The 18,585-nt window shown below is 38.2% G+C and overlaps 1 protein-coding gene across 2 annotated transcripts in view; it reads right to left on the reverse strand.

Annotated features, from left to right (window-relative positions):
• Positions 1–13,541, reverse strand: part of zmp:0000000755 (phosphofurin acidic cluster sorting protein 2) — a 47,940-nt gene extending 34,399 nt beyond the window's left edge. For both annotated transcript variants that reach the window (XM_042010256.1, XM_042010255.1), the window contains exon 1: positions 13,237–13,541. In XM_042010256.1, the coding sequence (XP_041866190.1) occupies positions 13,237–13,448 (212 nt within the window). In that variant the 5' untranslated portion in view covers positions 13,449–13,541. The remainder of the gene's footprint in view (positions 1–13,236) is intronic.
• Positions 13,542–18,585: the final 5,044 nt, after the last annotated feature.

Here is an 18,585-nt window from a genome sequence, read left to right on the forward strand (position 1 = left end):
AAGTGATAGCTGTGTCTTAAATAACCTGGTGATAGAAATACTCAAGTTTAAGGACTTACAAAGATACAGCAGCTACCGTAGCCATCGACAGAAGAATGAAAAGACTATGTGAAGACATGGTGCTCAAACAAAGTGGCGGTGAACAGGCTGCCAGATTTGTAATGCCTTAATGCATTTTGCTTCAGCTAGAAGCACTGAAACATCAGTCCCAGCTTTGTTGGTGCTACTCTGGAAAGTTATTTCTCCTTTGATTGAAACGTGTGCCTCAAAAAGTTCATTATGTAAATATGGACACGGGTCCTCTCAGACTGTGACTAATGCATGTGGCATTGAAAACAAGACCAACAAACCCTCTGAATTTAACGATATGCTGCCTAAACAGAAACACACTTTTGTTATCCTTTTCCCTGGTCAGCATTCTAGTTGATGTTTTGCAGTACCATGCCCTCGGATCACTGCACAGTAATTGTCAGGGGCACAAAACAGGGGGAAGTGGTGGATAGAGGAAGTGTGATGTAACAGAGTGCTGGATGAAAAAGGAGACTGTCTATGTTTGGTATGTGTGCTGAGGGGCTTCCAAGCAAGAGGGGAAAAAAGGATTCAAGTAATGCTTTTAGTCCTTTCAACATACCATTTCTTGTATTCTCTGTGATCTGAATGCAGTCACATTTTTTTAATAAAGCATGCTTAAGAAAATATTCTGCATGACATTACTTAGTAAACTGTACAGCACTGGTTTATATATAGAAAAAGCCTGTGTTGTTATGGCCCTTTCGGAGAACAGCTAAAGCACTTTTGTTCCATAATAACACTATGATTTGTTCATGTCTTGATGCATAATTTAGCCCAAATAAACCATATTCAAGTTTAAAAGCTATTCTAAATATTTCATTTACTTACAACGAACACAAGGCCATGTATTACTGAGGTGGCTGGTACTCATACAACTACTAAAAAGTCCTAGAATAAATTTTGACATTTTCTAAATAAAGACTAGGAAGTGAAAGAATTGCAAAGCATTGTCAGTAAGAAGAAAAACTAGTTAGTAATTTGGTAGTAGCTCAATTAATTTCTACATCCATGCTACATTATAAGTGATGAAGCCCAATCTAAACCACTCAAGTAGGTTTTACATGTTTACACACAGTTGGATGTGCAATAAGAGCTTAGCCTGCACTTAAGCTTGCATGCAAAAGCTATTTTTGACCCCAAATATCTGGTTATGTGTGCCAGATGGCCATATGCTGGTTGGACTTTAATTCCCCTGAATGAAATCTCATGGTCACAGTGACTGAAGGGGGTAAAAAGAGAGCAAGAGGAAGCTGGTCTGGCAAAGCCAGATTTCTGGCTAACATCTGAATGATAACATTAACCTCTGAGGAACAGACCTTAAAGGTTAAAGGCGGCTAAAGATGATACAGAGTCATCAGAACTTAACCTTCATGGGGATGAAGTGTGAAGTGCCAGAGAGGTTTTAAAGTTACAGTCATGGGTATTAAAGACAGTCATGCTGCATCTATTTTGACTTTTTGATGTCAGCTTATTGGTGATTCTCAAAAGCCAGCACTGAAATGGATTTTTACAAATATATTCTTTAATTGTCCATATTTGTAACAAAACACACTTCACATATATTTCCTATAAAGGAATCATTTTGTGCTAATTTTTCCTGTAAATCAAGACCATTTATTCTGGATATTTATTTGTAAATTCTATATTGTAAATATTATTTTCTGTTTGGATCTGGAAATTTATTGATAAGTCTATTTTTGCATATAATATTTTTAACCATATAGTTAATTTTATTCTCATTGTTTCTTATTTTGTCATTTTTGTAATGATTGTGCTTCTGTAACATTGCAATTTCCCAGTCTGGGATCAATAAAGCATCTCTGATTCTGATTTACAATATTCTCAATGGAATGACTGATATGCAACAAACACAGAAACAGCAGCTCCTTTTACTTCCACAAATTTTAAAACTCAATTCAAACAGATCATTTTAGGGCAGGGATCACCATCTCCAGTCCTGGAAGGCTGCTATCCTGCAGGTATTGGACGTTTCCCTGCATCAACACACCTGACTCAAATGACTGGGTAATTAACAGACTTGTGCAGAACTTGACAACAAGCTGTTGAAGATCCATTTTATTTGAAACAGGTGTGTTGCAGACTACAGTGGGGAAACATTCAATACCTGCAGAACACCCTCAAGGACCAGAGTTGGTAATCCCCGTTTTAGGGGGATGTAGTGACCCACGACTTCACTTCACCCATCTGTTCCTCACGGTCTGCCTCTTTTGAGATCTGTAGTACTCCATAACCCTTAAAGCACATTATTGTCCTATGAAAGCGCATGCAATAAACAGCCTGAAAGCTCAGGCCACATGCCAAACTGACAGAAAAATACTTAACTGGCAATTTTATTCTCAAACACTAGCATTATTCTTGTCTGCAGTTGGACCAATAACAGTTGGTAAGCTACTGATTCCTGCTTTAGCCACAATATTGCTGCAAGTCATGTGTTGAATTGGTCCAAGTTGTTAAAACAAGCACCACAGAACATAATAGCTACTGGTCTGTTAATAACACTAACTCACAGTGTAATTTCTCTGTCGTATATTGGTTCCATAAACTTTGGACTTCCCTGTTATTCCATTCCTCAGTGATTTGTTCCAGTTTTATGTGGTTAACATTGAGAATGAGAATATTTCACTGGTTTTTCTTTTTACAGTGGATGTTAGCGGTAATGCACTGATGGTGCATTTACTGACCAAGACATTTACAACAGATAAAAAATAAATAAATAAAAAAAAATAAGATAAAATGTCAATGAGAAGTCAGATTTTCTTGCTGAAATATCAAACATTAAACCAAGCACTGACAGAGCATTATTAGTTCATTTATTTCTTCAGTTATGTAATTACGATGCCATATGGTCCCTGAGCTGCGATGGGTTTATTTAGTCCAGTATGGAGGCAAGGCAGGTGTTACTACTCTTGTACAAAACTGTGAAGATATTATTATGAAAAAAAAAAAAAATGGGGAGGAGATAAACTAGTTGCTTTCCGGGAGAATGGAGGATGTAAAAGCTGTGCTCATAACAGTTATAATACTCCGCATTATGGTCTTACTGAACTCCAAATCTCACTATTGTTGGGATTAATGTCACATTTTATGTAATTTTGCATGGGATGGCGCATTACAGCTCAGTGCCAGATTAAATTTCCATTTGATTCAAGCCAATGCTTTCCCTCAAACATTCATTTAAAAAAGGATTTAAATCTGTAAAGTGTGAATCAGAGGTTTCACCAGTACATGTGGGTGATAGACTCCTCTCAGACAAAGGATCGCCAGCTATATGAATTTTATATCGAAAAATATAGGGCAGAGGAAAAAACCCACTGAAGCAAAAATACTAGGCTTGCTGAATAATGAAAATACAAAATACAAGAATAAGTTAAAACCTGTCCTTATATTTTATCAAGTCAGGCAAATAATGTAAAAGAGCTTCTTCCAGCACAAATTCAAGGGAGTATCGTACTTCTACCCTACATGCTAACACAACCTGGAGACAAGATTTGCAAGTCAGCAAACTAAATTCTTCTATCCAGTTTATCACCGTCTCGCACAAGCACGCACTGAGGTCTGTCAGATCTGCCTCTAACTCCAAAGTTCAGCCTCTCTACAGTAGCACCAGGTTGGATTCACACCTCAGCAATTTGACTGTAATTTTCAGGAGCTAAGTCCATAGCTCTCATCCTTTGTTGAAGGTTTTGCAGTGGTTAACAGCTCTTTTGTCTCTGCTCTGATCTGAAACTGATGAAGTCAGCAGGCCGATGTTTATGGTGGAACAAGACCACACCAGCCACAGTACATCCTAACAGAGGTAAAAGGAGAGATAATATCTCCATAGAAAACAGAAAACTGTTGAATGGTATGGTTTGGCAACAGTTACATATAATAAAATGAAGTATTCTAATACTTGCCTGCGGTATCCATTGAATTAGCAATGTCTGCAGTGACCAGTTCAACAGATAAAAGCAAATCCTGTGAATGTAGCTGCCTCCGACAATGTTATGACTGAGCTTTAAAATCCTATTAGGGAGGTGGATGGTCTGCCCTTCAGAAATGTTCCTTTGCTTGGAGTTCGCGGGTAGGATCAAAAGCTCAAGAGCAAATCTTCATTTAAAACGATCTCTGTAAAGCCTGTTGATCAGGAAAACTTAAATGCCTTCAAAGAATAAACTAATCATTAGGAAAGTAAATAACTTTTTAAAAGATTACTTAAAGGTTTGGTCAAATCTTGATGTAAATGCAGTTTTCTGACAATAAAAAAAAAGTGACTGGATGAATTATATAACAATGACTGTTCTCAATAGAGAACTAGATTCGTTGCCTTTATTGTAACACCCTACATGCTGGCGTATTCTGAAATGCAAAACAGCATTAATAAATGAGAATATGTTGGAGTCTTGTGTTCAGAGCCTGCAGAGCTTATGTAAGTGCCTTTTCAAAAAAAAAAAAGAAAGAAAGAAACATGATGAATGGGTTGGATTGTGAGAGGATGAAAATGCAACGAGATGGAAAGAAGAGCCTTCCCGACCTCTGTGTTGACCCCTGGGAGCTTTGACATCTGTAGCTCGTGGCAAGTCAGTGCAGACTTAATCTCAGTCTGGATGAGAAATATCTAACGTTAAACCTCCAGTTGAGTAAAGCAGTTTTATGATCTACCACCTCTGAGACAAAAATGGAATAATAAGACAGCTCAAAAATAAATATAAACAAATTGAACAGTTTTTTACAGCTTAAGACCAATACAATTGAAAGAGTTAATAAAAACAGCAAAACAGATACAAACTCATCATTAAAGCTATGAAATGGCACAGGGTTAAGTGCTGTCATCTGGTTAAATCTAAATGAAAGCGCTGCTGACATTCATTCAAAAGGATCAGCTGAGTTTTACTATCCATATTTTATGCTGACATATGGTGCCTCAGCTGAGCATCAGACAGGATTAAGTTTGCCCTTTAACTCTCAGAACCACCACAACCGTATCCGTTTGTCTGCTCTCATTAGTGATTGGAGATTTTAGAATCACAGTCTGCTGCCAGTGAACGAAGGAGAAATGTTTCTAATGAGGTTACACTGGTGCTTCGAGTGTAGAAAATATTCCCTCAGGAATCCTTTTACTGTCGGTGTCTATGATGTTAGATGGGCTTAAGTTTCAAAAACTCTTCTGATTCAAAACTTTTTTTTTTCCTGCAATGTAGAGAAAACTTCCTGGGAGAAAAATGACCTCTGTGGAGTGGGAATTGTGCAATCAATAAATAAACAATGGTCAGCATCAGCAACTATCACTTAGCTTTACTTCCAACACATATCATAAAGAAATCTTTAAACTCCTTAGAAGAAAACAGGCTGCATTATAAGTGACCCAGTGCCATGTTTTTTAACAGTGGTGGTATGATCCTAGTGTACTGGCATGAAATGAACAGTGGCAGCCTGAATATGCTCGCTGACTACTACTACTTCCGCTTCACCCCTCCAGGCCTGATACATCCAAATAATTAATGGACCTGATGTATAGCGGCTTTGACTTCTCCAGAGATTCTGTTCACAGACCTTGCTTTTTTTTTCTGTATCCATGCAGTAATAACTTCAACATAAATGATGCAGAGGTCAGTGAACAAAGGAGGCTTATAGATGAGCACATTTTAAGAAACATGGTGTGTTACGAGGGGATTTCAGTAGTCACCTAAGAAGAAACACCATGGTCGAACCATTCCTCGCTTTTGGAAGTCAAGGAAGATGTTTTTCTAGGTTAAGACTAATTTCATAGATTAAGTAAAGAGAAGTTAAAAAAAAATCATTTTACCATTTTTATTTTAAAGTCACCAGCTTGACACCTTACTTTGCAGCATGGTTTGATTAAATGCATTTAAAGCACCTAAACAAATATCCACCTTTCCCAAATTTTAAAGATGTAAGCCCTGTATAATATCAACTTGTTTGTACAAAGAAACAAATTTCACTATCAAGAACGAAAACCCAAAATATTTTAAAGAGATGAGATGGTAGCAATGCTATTGGATAACTGAGCAAATGTATATGGACAGAAACAGGACTCCAGACAGTTTAGACTTGTTAATCTGTGATTAGACAAAGTGGGGAGGGCATCCAGTTCAATGCTATTTGAGTTGAACCTCTAAAGGCTGTTACATCCCCAACTGAACAACACAGGCAAATATATTTAATCTTTTCCATAGATGTCATTTAGCCAAAACCAAAAAAAGTACCTCAGCTGCTGTCATATGTAAAAAGACTAAAGGATAAGTATAGAAACAGACTATTACAAATGAGTGCAGGATCTCCGTCATGTCTACAATGTTTAATGTAAATTAGCACACCACTTTCACAAGTGTTCTGTATTTGAAATGACTGTTCCTGGTAATATGATCTGCCGCTAACACAGCTCGGATGCCTGAACGTGATAGGTGGGAAATAAGTGCAACAAGAACAAGAAGGAGGAAAAAAAAAAAGAGACATTGTCCTCAGTTTGCTTATTTTGACAGGGTTCTCCTTGTATCAGAGAACAGTTTCCTCGCCTTGCTCAGCAAGTTGGATCTCTTCACTTGTTCAGGCCCAGGTTCCGCCCACACAAGAATCTGGCCTTTCTCCCATTCTGGGGTCCAGGTAGGGGGAAACAAACCTTTCTTCCTTTTGTGAGGAATTCAACATCAGCAATCAGCGTATGCCTGGTCACTGTAGAGCTGTATGCCAGGTCAGCAAAACTTTTAAATGTGTTGGGCAATCAGCAGGTCCGATCTAGCCCTCTTCCCAGAGTCTGTTGTTGGTCAACAACAGAGCACAGAGAAAACGAAGACAGGCTGCACTGGCAGCAATCCAGTTGCCAGGAATGTGAAATGTTTCCCAAGGAAATTCCTCCTCCTCCAGGAAAGCGGAGAAGGAAACCAAGAGAATTTTGACACATTTCAGGCAGTGGGAGTAAGCATGAAAAAGGGAGTGAGAGTGTTGATTGGTCTACTGCAAGCAAAGTGTGTGAACAGCACAGTGGAGAGTGAGGCCAAGTTATGACTTGAATAGATTTAAAGATGAAACAAATAGGGAACTACAGTGGTTAACAACATTAATAAAAGTCTGAAATGTGTTTTTAAAACTAAACAATGTATGTTTATTCCTTTGAATATGCTATAATAAAGAAAAATGGCCAGTTAAAAAAAAAAAAAAAAAAAAAACTGACCTGTATTTGGTAAGATCAGGTCCCTGCAAGGATTGCATACAATTCTTCAGCAGTTTTCTTGGGTACATACTATTTCCTCACCTGTCCAGGCAAAGTCCACACTCCATTTAAACAGTGCATTGGCCACTGCATCCACCAGATATTTTGCTTGCCAGGGCTGTGTATTAAGCAGCAGATAATTATGTCTGGCAGAATAAACACTTACTTGAATATTTGTGGTAATTTATATAATCGTGACAATGTCTACAAAACTGTCATAATCATCTTCAGTGTGCGGGATGACGTATAGTTTTATTGACGTTTTTCAGGAAATGACCAGCCCTGAAATAACCAGTTCAAATATAAAATAAACCAATTTAGTCATTGTTATCATGTAAATATTACATCAGCTGCCAATTCTGTTGCCAACCAAAGACTGCAAACATGATGCAGACTGGCAAGGACTGCTGTGTCACTGTCCTGAAGGGCACTGGAGATGACTGGTGACGCCTTGTTTATGATTCCAAAAGGAAGCAGAGGATTAAACAGACAGTGTGTGTGTGTACAGCATCAGATTACTAGCTCCTCTTTTCCTGTTATGAAATCAGATTACTGCAGCAACCCAGCTAAGAGAAACAATGACTTGAGATGAACATGTTCAGGAGGTGAAGAAGAGTATATTAAGGACATATTATCTGACAGACAGGGCTACTTTGTTTTGATCCAAATCCAAGAGTTAATGCTAGGTTTAACAAAGTATAGACAGAAAATAAAAAATGAACTGAGGAGAGCAAAGCTACAAACGATGCTGGAGATTGCGCCCTGGTAGAAAAACATTAAGTATATCCTGAATACTGCCTGCATCACAGTATATGTAATAATGTCTAATGGCTTCATGTTCACTGATGTAGAGCAAGGACGACATGTTGCTCCATTCCTGTCTTGACTTTGTTTCTGCATAACTTTTTTTTCTTTAATTTCTTGACACACAGAGCAAAGATCAGTTCACCACGCAGATTTGGAGCCGAACAAACTACTGAGACACTGAGATACAGCTCTGCCACTCACCAACAACAAGGTCAACTTGCAACTCATATTAGTCAAACAGACAGAAAGAAGGATGCTCAGCTCATCGGAGATAAACGTAAGAGGGCAGATGTGTTCTGTACCCTGTGAATACACCCATGATTTCTTCACCTCTGAATCCAGGATGAACCAAAAAAAAAACAAAAATTAATAAAAAAAAAAAAAAAAAAAATCCAGATCTTTAAAACAATATTCATCCGGTGACCGAATGAAGACTATCATTTTGATTTTGAAGACGTGTAAACTAGCAGTAAGGCAGATGTTTTATCCATAACTTTTAAAGTCCCATGAGTCTGCATTGCAAATATTGGCAAAATGCTCAGTTCATAACTCCTGACTCTAAGTCATTCTGAATCTTTGAACTTGGTAAGAAGCCAGCCCCCTCATCATGCTGCACATTCTTTATTGTTAGAAAATAAACATAGCACCATCATGACCTCTGCATAAGTGTCATTCCTGAAAATACCACATCATTCCATCAACAAATGTCTGCCTTGCCACAAACATAGGCAGGCCAGATGGATTCCTCAGCCAGCTGCTGAGCCCCTGGACTACATTACAAAGTAAATAACCAAACGTTGCTCTTGCATATTTGCCATGACAAGGAAGTAGCAACAGAGCAAATAAATGCCAAATAAATGTACCTAAATGGTTTTTGTAGCATGCCAAAAACACACTGCCGGGCCAAAACAAAGAGAAAAAAATCTTATTCTATTTCAGCTTTAAACAAACAAAACAAATAACGATGTTCCTGAAACTACTACAGTCTGGTTAAGAACTGTCCAATACATGATTAAAACCTCAAGGGGATAGTGGTGGTGAGCCATCTTCAATGAAGATATGTGGTCAGAAGAAAACCACTGAAAGACTGTGATCACAATCTCCTTACACATTCACCAGTGTTTGGTGAAATGAAAGCATTACCATGTATTAAAAAAACATTTTAATCCAGCTATAAAATAAAAGCTTCAGTTTGTAAAAGAACATAAAGACTTAACTCTGGAGGAATAGAAAAAATTTTAGTGATCTAATGCGTTCTGCTTCTAGTGATGGACAGAAGAGCAGCAGATGGAAACGTGCACATACAAACCTGTCGGGACGGCAATAAAAACGTTGGTCAGGTTAAGGTTAAGGTTATGAGCCCAAAACAAATCCATAACTATGTCAATAACAAAGCTCATTAGTTTTTTAGCTAGGCAGTGCATTTACTGACAAAAAATTATTATGTCTAAAAAAATATTTGCTATCTGCTAAGCTATTTGCTTATGGGTGAAATCTGAGGCGGATGAGGTCGATTTCATTCTGCTCTTAGTCCCCATCTTAAGGTTTTGCATTACCTCAGGAAACAAATAAGGAAAAAAAAAATCATAATTTAAAATAGAAGTTAAACTAATACCACATGGCATTTACAATATTGAAGGTGGTATTCTGGCAGGCATGACAGTGCTGGCATCAAAACAAGCCCAACTGTTCCAGTGGGAAGCCTGTTAAGGATGAGACTGCCACAACATTCGTCTAGCAGGTAGAAGCCAGTCGAACAACCCAGAGTAATGAAGCAACATATGCACCATGTGACCATGGACTTAGCTCACTGTTGCAAATAAAAGACAGATCATGGTTAGACATACAGTGCAGCAGCGCCAATCTGCCTCCCCTGAACCTCAGCTTCACCCCTCCTCCCTACAGCTGAGCTGGAGCCAAGCCCACCACCATGTACCAATGGGATTTTCTTGGCCTGTTACAATTTCTGTTTAACATTTTTTCTGATCTGCTAGTGTTGATTTTTTTTGGCAGATTTAGATTTCTTTATGATTTGAGAAAATGAGGAAATAACAGTAAACCAAGGTTTTTGCAAACACATACAACCTAAATCAGGGGTCTGCAACCTCCAGCTCAGAAGCCACAAGTGGCTCTCTGGACCTTCCATAATGGCTCTTAATACATGGCTAAAAATGCTAAAGAACTATTTTTTTAAAAAAAATATAGATATAATAACAATTTTTAAAGCAATTTCACACAGATCCTATAGACAGTCTAGCTATCCTATTTATGCAAATGTTTTATGTTTTTAAATAAAATTTGGTTCTTCAAATGACAACAAATTTCCTATAGTAGATATTTATCAAATATTATAAGTTGTCTTATAAGGTCTTGTAACATTCAAGACTCTAAACGAGTTTTATTTAGCTGGGCTGAGGGGAAAATGGTTCTTTGGATTGTAAAGGTAGCAGACTCCTGATCTAAGTGAAAGTGACTTGAAGTACATTCCACTTTTTAAGAGACAACACAGGCTCATGATCTTTTGTGTTACATTTTACAGACAGTCCTGCTCACTAAAGAGCCAGCTGCAGGCAGAGACCGATGTTACTTGTCCAGCGCAAAGGCAGGTTTGCTTTAAAGAATATTAGATTGTATCTCACAACCTACCTTCTTAAAATAGGAAAGTCATGCCATAAGTGTTACAGAAACATAAAACATGCAGAAGCAGAAAACATTTTACAGTCGTTAGTGTGCAGGTGAATAAGAAATCAAGTCAATGCCTGATCGATGTGTGCATCCCTAAATAAAACTATGAATACGTGCTAATGCTAAGCAACTGTTAGTGAATCTTATTAATCCATCTTTACTTAGTTCAATCATCAAGAAGTACATAAAAAGTAACAACTATCAAAAGTATTTTTTGCAATAACATTTGAGGATATAATTTAGTGGCTTGGTACCAGGGGTGGGTCAAAAGCAAAACTGTGAGTAACCACAAATTCATGCAGAGAAAGCAAATAAAAGCTGTGTTCTTCAGTGTGGATAAAATAGTATTTCCTAAGCATGGCTTAAGGCTTATGATTATAATCCAGTGTGTAATTGCTAATAAACAACAACTGTGTGATGTTAAGAGGTACCACAATGAAAATTACGAAAAAAGAAAAAAGATAAGTCAGCCTATAAACCGCACATTATCCTCATTTGAAACCATGCCACTTAGCTGGACACCCACATTTGCTACAGATTTGTGGAGAAGCCAACAGCTGCACACAAAATGACCCAACCCCTTAAAGAATGTTGAAGCAAAATCCCCAAAACAGGCCTTGGGTTGAGCTCCAAGCCGAACTTCTCACACTAGCCATGGCTGAGCTCTAAATACACAAAAAGCAGAAATAATTTAGCAAAATTAAGCAAACGCCAAAAGCCACAAGCTACCATGTCAAACTATTATGACATCAAAACTTTTTAGACTAAACAGTCATAAATGATTAGGTTCAATAGCTACTGCTCGAATGCATATCAGTTCAAACAGCTCATGCATCAACATGAAGGACTTGAACAAGCACTTCCATAGAGATTTATGCAAAACAATGACGAGTAAACCTTTACTTTATGCCTCATTAACAATCCATTATTATCCTCAACTGTATTCATCTTGAATACAGCACATTGTATTTAATTCAATATACAGGCCTTTATCCACAGGAAAGAGCCATGGGAAATCAGTGCACCATGTATGCAACACTTTGAATGCACACACAAACCCCCTGCTTTGTCTGTGTCGTTCTTAAAATATCATTTTAAGCTATCTGACAAATGCTTGCTCAAGTGTTATGACAGAAAATATGCATGTACAGCTGGGGTACATTACTCTCATGAATTATGAGCACTGGTATTTGGTCATTTGGAAAGAAGAAACATATATGTCACATTTCATGTGAGAAATTTGAGACTAAACACACAAATTCCAACAATCCTTTCAAGGGTTAGATTATATATATACATAAAATTACAATTGATTCCCCTTAAACTTTAATACCCGTGCAGGCACTAAAGCCACAGTGCACAAATGCAAACACAACCGTCAATAATAGAGGTAACCCAACCCTCACAAGCCCACTTCTATCCCAATGAGTGGAGCAGATCTAGGTCAAAGCTGATTAATGTGCCCACAGCCCCTGAGAGGTTCCAGGTCAGGTGGCTGCAATGCTTGCTCACTGAAAATGTATAAAAATGCAATGAATGAATCTTACTTAACTTTAAAACGTGTAATTACAATAGCATTAAGACTGCACATTTGGAGTCGCACAAGGCCAACAACCCATTTACTTTTAAAGATGCTGTCTTACCTCCTGTTTTTAGTGTTTGTGACCGGAAACTTTAAAAGTTATATATTTTTTTTTCCTCAAAAGCAACTTTCTTACTTTCTTTCTTCCTTCAGCCAGCTGTTCAACTGCCATTTTTGCAGCTAGTTAATGTCACACATTGCTGTTGCTACAGGATGAAAAAGATGCCTTCTACTTATGCGACGGATGGCATCCATGTCACTGTATTTATAGCTAGTTATGCTGCTATTAGGTGGCATGCATTCCGTAAATCTGACCAAGTACTGGCTTACGCGGAAACCTATTATTTGCAAAACTTTGGGGGAGAAAAAAATCCGATGCAGACGAAAAGTGACCACAACCCTTCTAAATGATAAACTGAACTTTTGTTAGCTAGGTATTATAACGGTCGGGATATAAAGCACCAAATGTTTACAACAGTATTTAGATACTTTGAGAAATCGTCTGAGCATTAGGAGTAAACCTAGTAAAGGAACATGGGAAATTGTAACCGACTGCATTCTGAATATGGGAAAAGTGATACAGCAAAATTAATTTCGCACAAAACATTGCAACTCGAAAACAAGCGGTATCTGCTAGGCAGTTTTAGCATTAGCCTCCTAGCTAGTTAGCTTGCCAGTTAGCCAACCCAACACTGTTTTGGAAATGTGTGGCAGCTCGCCTTTGCTGCTTAACGTTACAGTCAATGAGGGCGTTGTTTATCACACCCGAAATTTATTCAACGACAAAGTGGTTTGCAAATCTTGTGGCGTGTAGAAGTGTACGGCCCCTGCAATCAGCACCACAGCATATTAACGTTACCTTGGAACGCAGCTTGGGGATGATCGGTCTATCTCCCAGGTCGCAAAGAGGTTCATGGGTACGGGCATGCTGCCTGAGCCCGAGCCCAGGACCACAGCCCCGGCTAACGCTCCAGTCGGGAGTATTGTCGGTGCAGGTCCACCACCACCACCGCTGCTCGGGTTCAGGAAAGCGGCCCGGACGCCTCCTCTGTCTACAGCCGCCGCCATCATCACCACCACTGCCAGGGAGCAGCTCTAGTTAAGTCTCGGACGAACGCGGGAGCCGCTGAGCCCAGTGCCTCCTGCTCCTCCGGTCTCCCAGCTTCCCTTCACAGACTGGGGATGTTGATAAGCGGGGCGGGGCCACTACTGGTAGGGGGCAGCACAGGGTGGGACATGTATTTACTATTTAAAAAACTTGGAAACGTACGCGTTTGACATGTTTACCCGTGAAGAAATACCATTAATATTTAAAATGTCGTGTCTTCCTGTTTCCCCCACCTTTTCTTTTTATTATTAATTCAGAAATGTTATGACAATGACCTTGGAGTACTTAGTTAATTCTTTTTTCTTTATCTATTTCTTTATATCAGATTTGACTATTTTGCTGTTAAATTTAATCATTTAATCTGCTGGAGACATTTTTGTGTTTTTGTATTAGTACAAACCATCTTTTCAGAGAGTCTCTCTGTGTTTATGTCCATTTTGGTTAGACCGCTGCAGAACTATCACAGAACTTTAGCTATTGTCTGAGTACTTTTTACAGTTACTTTTTAAAAGCGTTTTATTATTATTATTGTTATTATTATTGTTATTATTATTATTATTATTATTATTATTATTATTATTATATTTTTTAATTATTATTATTGCATCAATCTGCCCACTCTATTTTGACTCTATTTGACTTATTACAAAAAAACATCCTTTCAAAATGATACTGCCTCCACCATTTTTCCACTCACATTTGTCCTATTGAAATGTTCTCATGTCCAAAAAAAGAAAGCTTGCTAGCTACTTGTCTAGGAGCTACTAAGTTAAGAATTTAGCAAGGCACAGAGGGACTTCTGATAGAAGAAGGATGCATGTTGACTGATGAGAAAATTGTCTTTTGTGTGCTCTTATACAGATGTCACAGGAGTATGTTTTTATGTTCTGTGGAAATGCACATCATAAATAAAAGTTCACCAACACTGAAACAGTGCATCAGAGCTTCTAATTAGCTAACTGATGAGCAGAACAATAGAAAGTCTGAACTGGTGAGAATAATTTGTGAGCTGCAATATCTGCAAAAGGTTCACTTACTTAGTGCAGAATTTGTAGAGTTTCCTCACTAAGACTAAATGAATGATGAAAAATATAGAGTAAATGCATAAGTATGTAAGGACAGCCTTCTGTGCTCAGTGGATTATACCTTTCATATATAATATTTTAGAGTGAGTTGTAAACGGTTTTTAATGGTTAGTGCAATTAGATATTGAAACATAAATATTGTAATGATGACATAAGTGATAAATTTGGGTAATTGTGATCAGTCAAAAATTAAAAAACCACTGGTTCAGTGAGCAATGAGACACCCAAATTTATCTTTCTGAAGTTATACTTTTATAATACAAAGTGTTGTGCAAATGGTTTTGACCCTTTAAATGTACTGTCTTGGTTTCTCCCTAAACATCTGTTATCTCCTGTTTCTTGCATTTATTTTCCTCCTATGTTGTCAGTTTGATTGTTATGACCTGTGATGTGGGAGCGACAATCTCGACCATTTCCTGGGCAACCACCTGCCTGCAGATCATCAGCTGCAATGCCTTTTATGGTTACCAGCGTGGGTGGTAGCTGATTTATATTTTAAGAAAAAACAAACAAACAAAAAAAAAACCTAGAGTTAATTCCCTAATTATCCTCTTATCTACATGTGTTTCCAAGTTCTCACTCAGCCAACCAGACTGAGTCTGGTTTTCAGTCTGCACATCCACTCTCCAGCTGCCGAACACTCTCTGGGCCTCTACAACCTGCCCATCAAGCTTCTCCATTGTCTCACTTGTTGAAATAAACCCTTTCAACTGTATCCTGAGTTGATCCTGCCTTTGGGTCATATCTTATACGATAACATTACATGTTTAGATTCTGTTCCATCTAATAACAAAATCAGGGACTCATCCTGCAGGATGACAACAGTCTGTGAAAATTAGATGTAAATTTGTTAAACTAAAGACACATTTAAAGTAAACTTATAGATGGGCTGGGTTTGCAACTGTATATGATTCAACATTCATAATCTGTCTTTGAATAGCTACCTAACACAACTGGTACTTGAAACTAAATCCAGTTCTTGTTGTCATTCTGCAGGTGTTGTGAAACCTGTTGTTGGGAACTGTGACTAAGGACTCCAATCAAGCAGACCTGACTAGACATGCTCAGGAGGGTTATGCAACAAGTATGACGTCAATAGAAGAAAAGAAAAAGAAGAAGAAAAAAAAAAAAAACACTGCTTGATATAAAAAGAAAAACATTGTTCGCGTAATGGGAACAACCAGTAACATATTGAACTCAAATGAATTCATTATTTACATTAATTACACTGTGAAACACACGATGAACAAGCCTCTTGTTTTACATCTGTTATCGTATAATGTGATTATAATGTGATGCAATGTGCAGCTATCTGAATCTGACTGTGGTAGCATCCACTGCTATTGAAGGCAAATATAATAGTATCAACACACATGATTCTGTATTAACTTTTCCTAAACTTTAATCTGAATTAGGTTTGCATCTTTAACCAGCACTGTTAACAGAAACATGTATGCATTTTACAAACAACTGAAACATGAATGAGAGTATTTTTAAGACTTCTATGACTCTATAACGGTGACTCAATCATTCTGATCTCAAGTATGGTGCTGTCTGTTACCTAAAATTCTCATTTTCTTCAGGGATCTCAAACTCTGGTCCACAAGGGCCACTGTCCTGTAGGTGTTAAATATTTCCCTGCTTCAACACCTGACTCAAATTAATGGGTTATTGTGTAGAACTTGTAAAGAAGCTGTTTGGTTAATTACACTTGAATCATGTGTGTTAGAGCAGGGAAGAATCTAAAGCCAGCAGGACATTGGCCATCGAGAACCAGAGTTGAGAGCCTTGTTACTTTGAAATTTTGGCGTGCACTGCCACCTGGTGGTTGAAACGTGTACTACAAGAAAAATATGGTCCATGCTTTGCTCCGCGCTGTTTCATCCAATAGATGGCACACTATCTATATTCTTTCGTGTGTGTGTGTTAGTGTGTGTATGTTAAAATAAAAGAACAATATTCTCTCTGTCCCTCATATTCTCGCTTCATCTATTTTTCTCTGCACATTTTTTGTTCTCTCTACACTCCTGATTGAACCTTCTCCGCCTTCGATTGTGAGTGGGTGGGTGCATATTGTGACACTGGTGACACAATTGATGTTTTCCACAGTACAAGAGTCTGACATTTGATGAGCAAGCCATTCGCTTTTATTGAATTTTTGGAGAGAAAACAAACCAACTAACTAAAAAAAAAAAAAAAAAAAAAAAGTCATCCTGTTCATCACCAAATGAAAGAATCCTAATATAAAGTAAACAAAGTTCTGCTGGAGAGACGAAGTGGAGGAAATGCAGCGCATTTGCTGTCATCACAGAGTTGGCAGACAGGAGAGTGATCACTGCAGTGCATCTCTCTCAATACACCCTGTTAGGTTACTCTTTCTGATTCTTTTACTGACATCTGAATAAAACACCAGGTTCTGTATAATTTCAGAGTGACACAATGCAAATGTGGTTTCCAGGCATATCTTTATTTTTAGGTGTGAGCTATTGTTTTAGGCTTTGTTTGACATTGTTTGTGTGCCACCTCCACTCCATCAGTGTTGGGAATTTTTAATGAGCAAGCCTTTGATGACTAGTGCAACATTCTTCAATCTCGGCACAGACTGAGCTCATGCGTGTTCTAGTTTAAATTTAGAGCTTCTCATGACATCTGGTCTTTGTGGAGTCTGTTTAAATCTGGCAGAGGGAAGATCTTCAGAAAAAACTTTGTACCTCTTTCCAAGAACTGTCTGAGCCACTTGATATTTCTGCCTTCAGTCCAAAATGGGATTGCAGGAAATAAGCTGCATCTCTGATATAATTTCACTGCAATTTGGCGACATATGCAGCACTAATAAATCAAAATTGATAATATAGCCTTTCTTCTAAGGGAACGAATATATTGGAGCAGTCACTTTGTTCACAGGTAGCTGCCTATATGCAACATAATTGGACCATATTGACACATTAATGAAAAGTGTGCTGAGAGGGAGAGAATTAATTATTGCCAGCCATATGCTGACCCCCGCGGCACGTGGTGGAGTGGAAGCTGCATGGCACTTGCAGCACCTCTAGTTTATTTGAGTTTGTACATCTGAAGGCAGAGTTGACATCTGCCTTCCTACTCACTTCATACATTCACACTAAAAAATGTGTTGGGTGGACAAGCTTAAGAGCCCTAAATGAAGACCTTTATCCTTTATTTCCATGTTAAATTTATACAAAATGAAACCACTCTCTCCTCTTGGTTTAATCTGTTGTAGTTCTCAGCAAAGAGTTGTTCGTTATCTCCGGAACTGCACTGAAAGAAAAGGGTTAATGTCATGGTCTATCAAAGCAGAGCCATTTAACATGACTTTAAAGGAGGTCTCATTCATCAAGAAAACTGTGCACGGTGATACTGAGATGTTTCTCATTTCACACACAATATTGCACCGGGCTCAACTCTCAGCTCGCAGGGATCGGTCTCTGGTGAGCAGTCAGGGACAATTTAAAGATCCTGTCTATTTGTAATCTGCTGGAAAGATTGCCACATACTCAGACACAAAGAGCAGCTCAATCTAAGGCTCATGTCCTTCTTTAGTATAAGCTCTGTGTGCACCTTTCACCACTAATCACACCTCCAATGCTGCAGAGAAGCTGCTGATCTAATTAAGGTTTTGCAAGCCTTGCACATTAAAGATATTATTTCTTGTGAATTATATCTTTTGTTAAGGCACAATCGATGTTCAATTTCCGGAATTTTGATTTATCCCAGGGATTTTCATTTGTTTTCTGCATGGTTTGGGCTGTGGTGCTGATTCAGTGTGGCCAACATCCTGACAAGGAGGTGAAACAGCATTGGAATGTATAAAAATCTCCAAGTGAAATCTGTAAACAGCAAGAGCAGAATTGTATCTTTCAGATGCTGCAAAGCACATCCCACTGTTTCTTTTCTAAATCTTGTGTCAGTTCTATGTCTCAGTGAGTGGTCTTCATAAGTTATCTGCACTTTTACTGTAGGTACAAGGTCAAGTCGTAGAAAGAAGTCAAATATC

Source organism: Melanotaenia boesemani, chromosome 16 (assembly GCF_017639745.1).
Source record: "Melanotaenia boesemani isolate fMelBoe1 chromosome 16, fMelBoe1.pri, whole genome shotgun sequence".
Classification (NCBI taxonomy): domain Eukaryota; kingdom Metazoa; phylum Chordata; class Actinopteri; order Atheriniformes; family Melanotaeniidae; genus Melanotaenia; species Melanotaenia boesemani.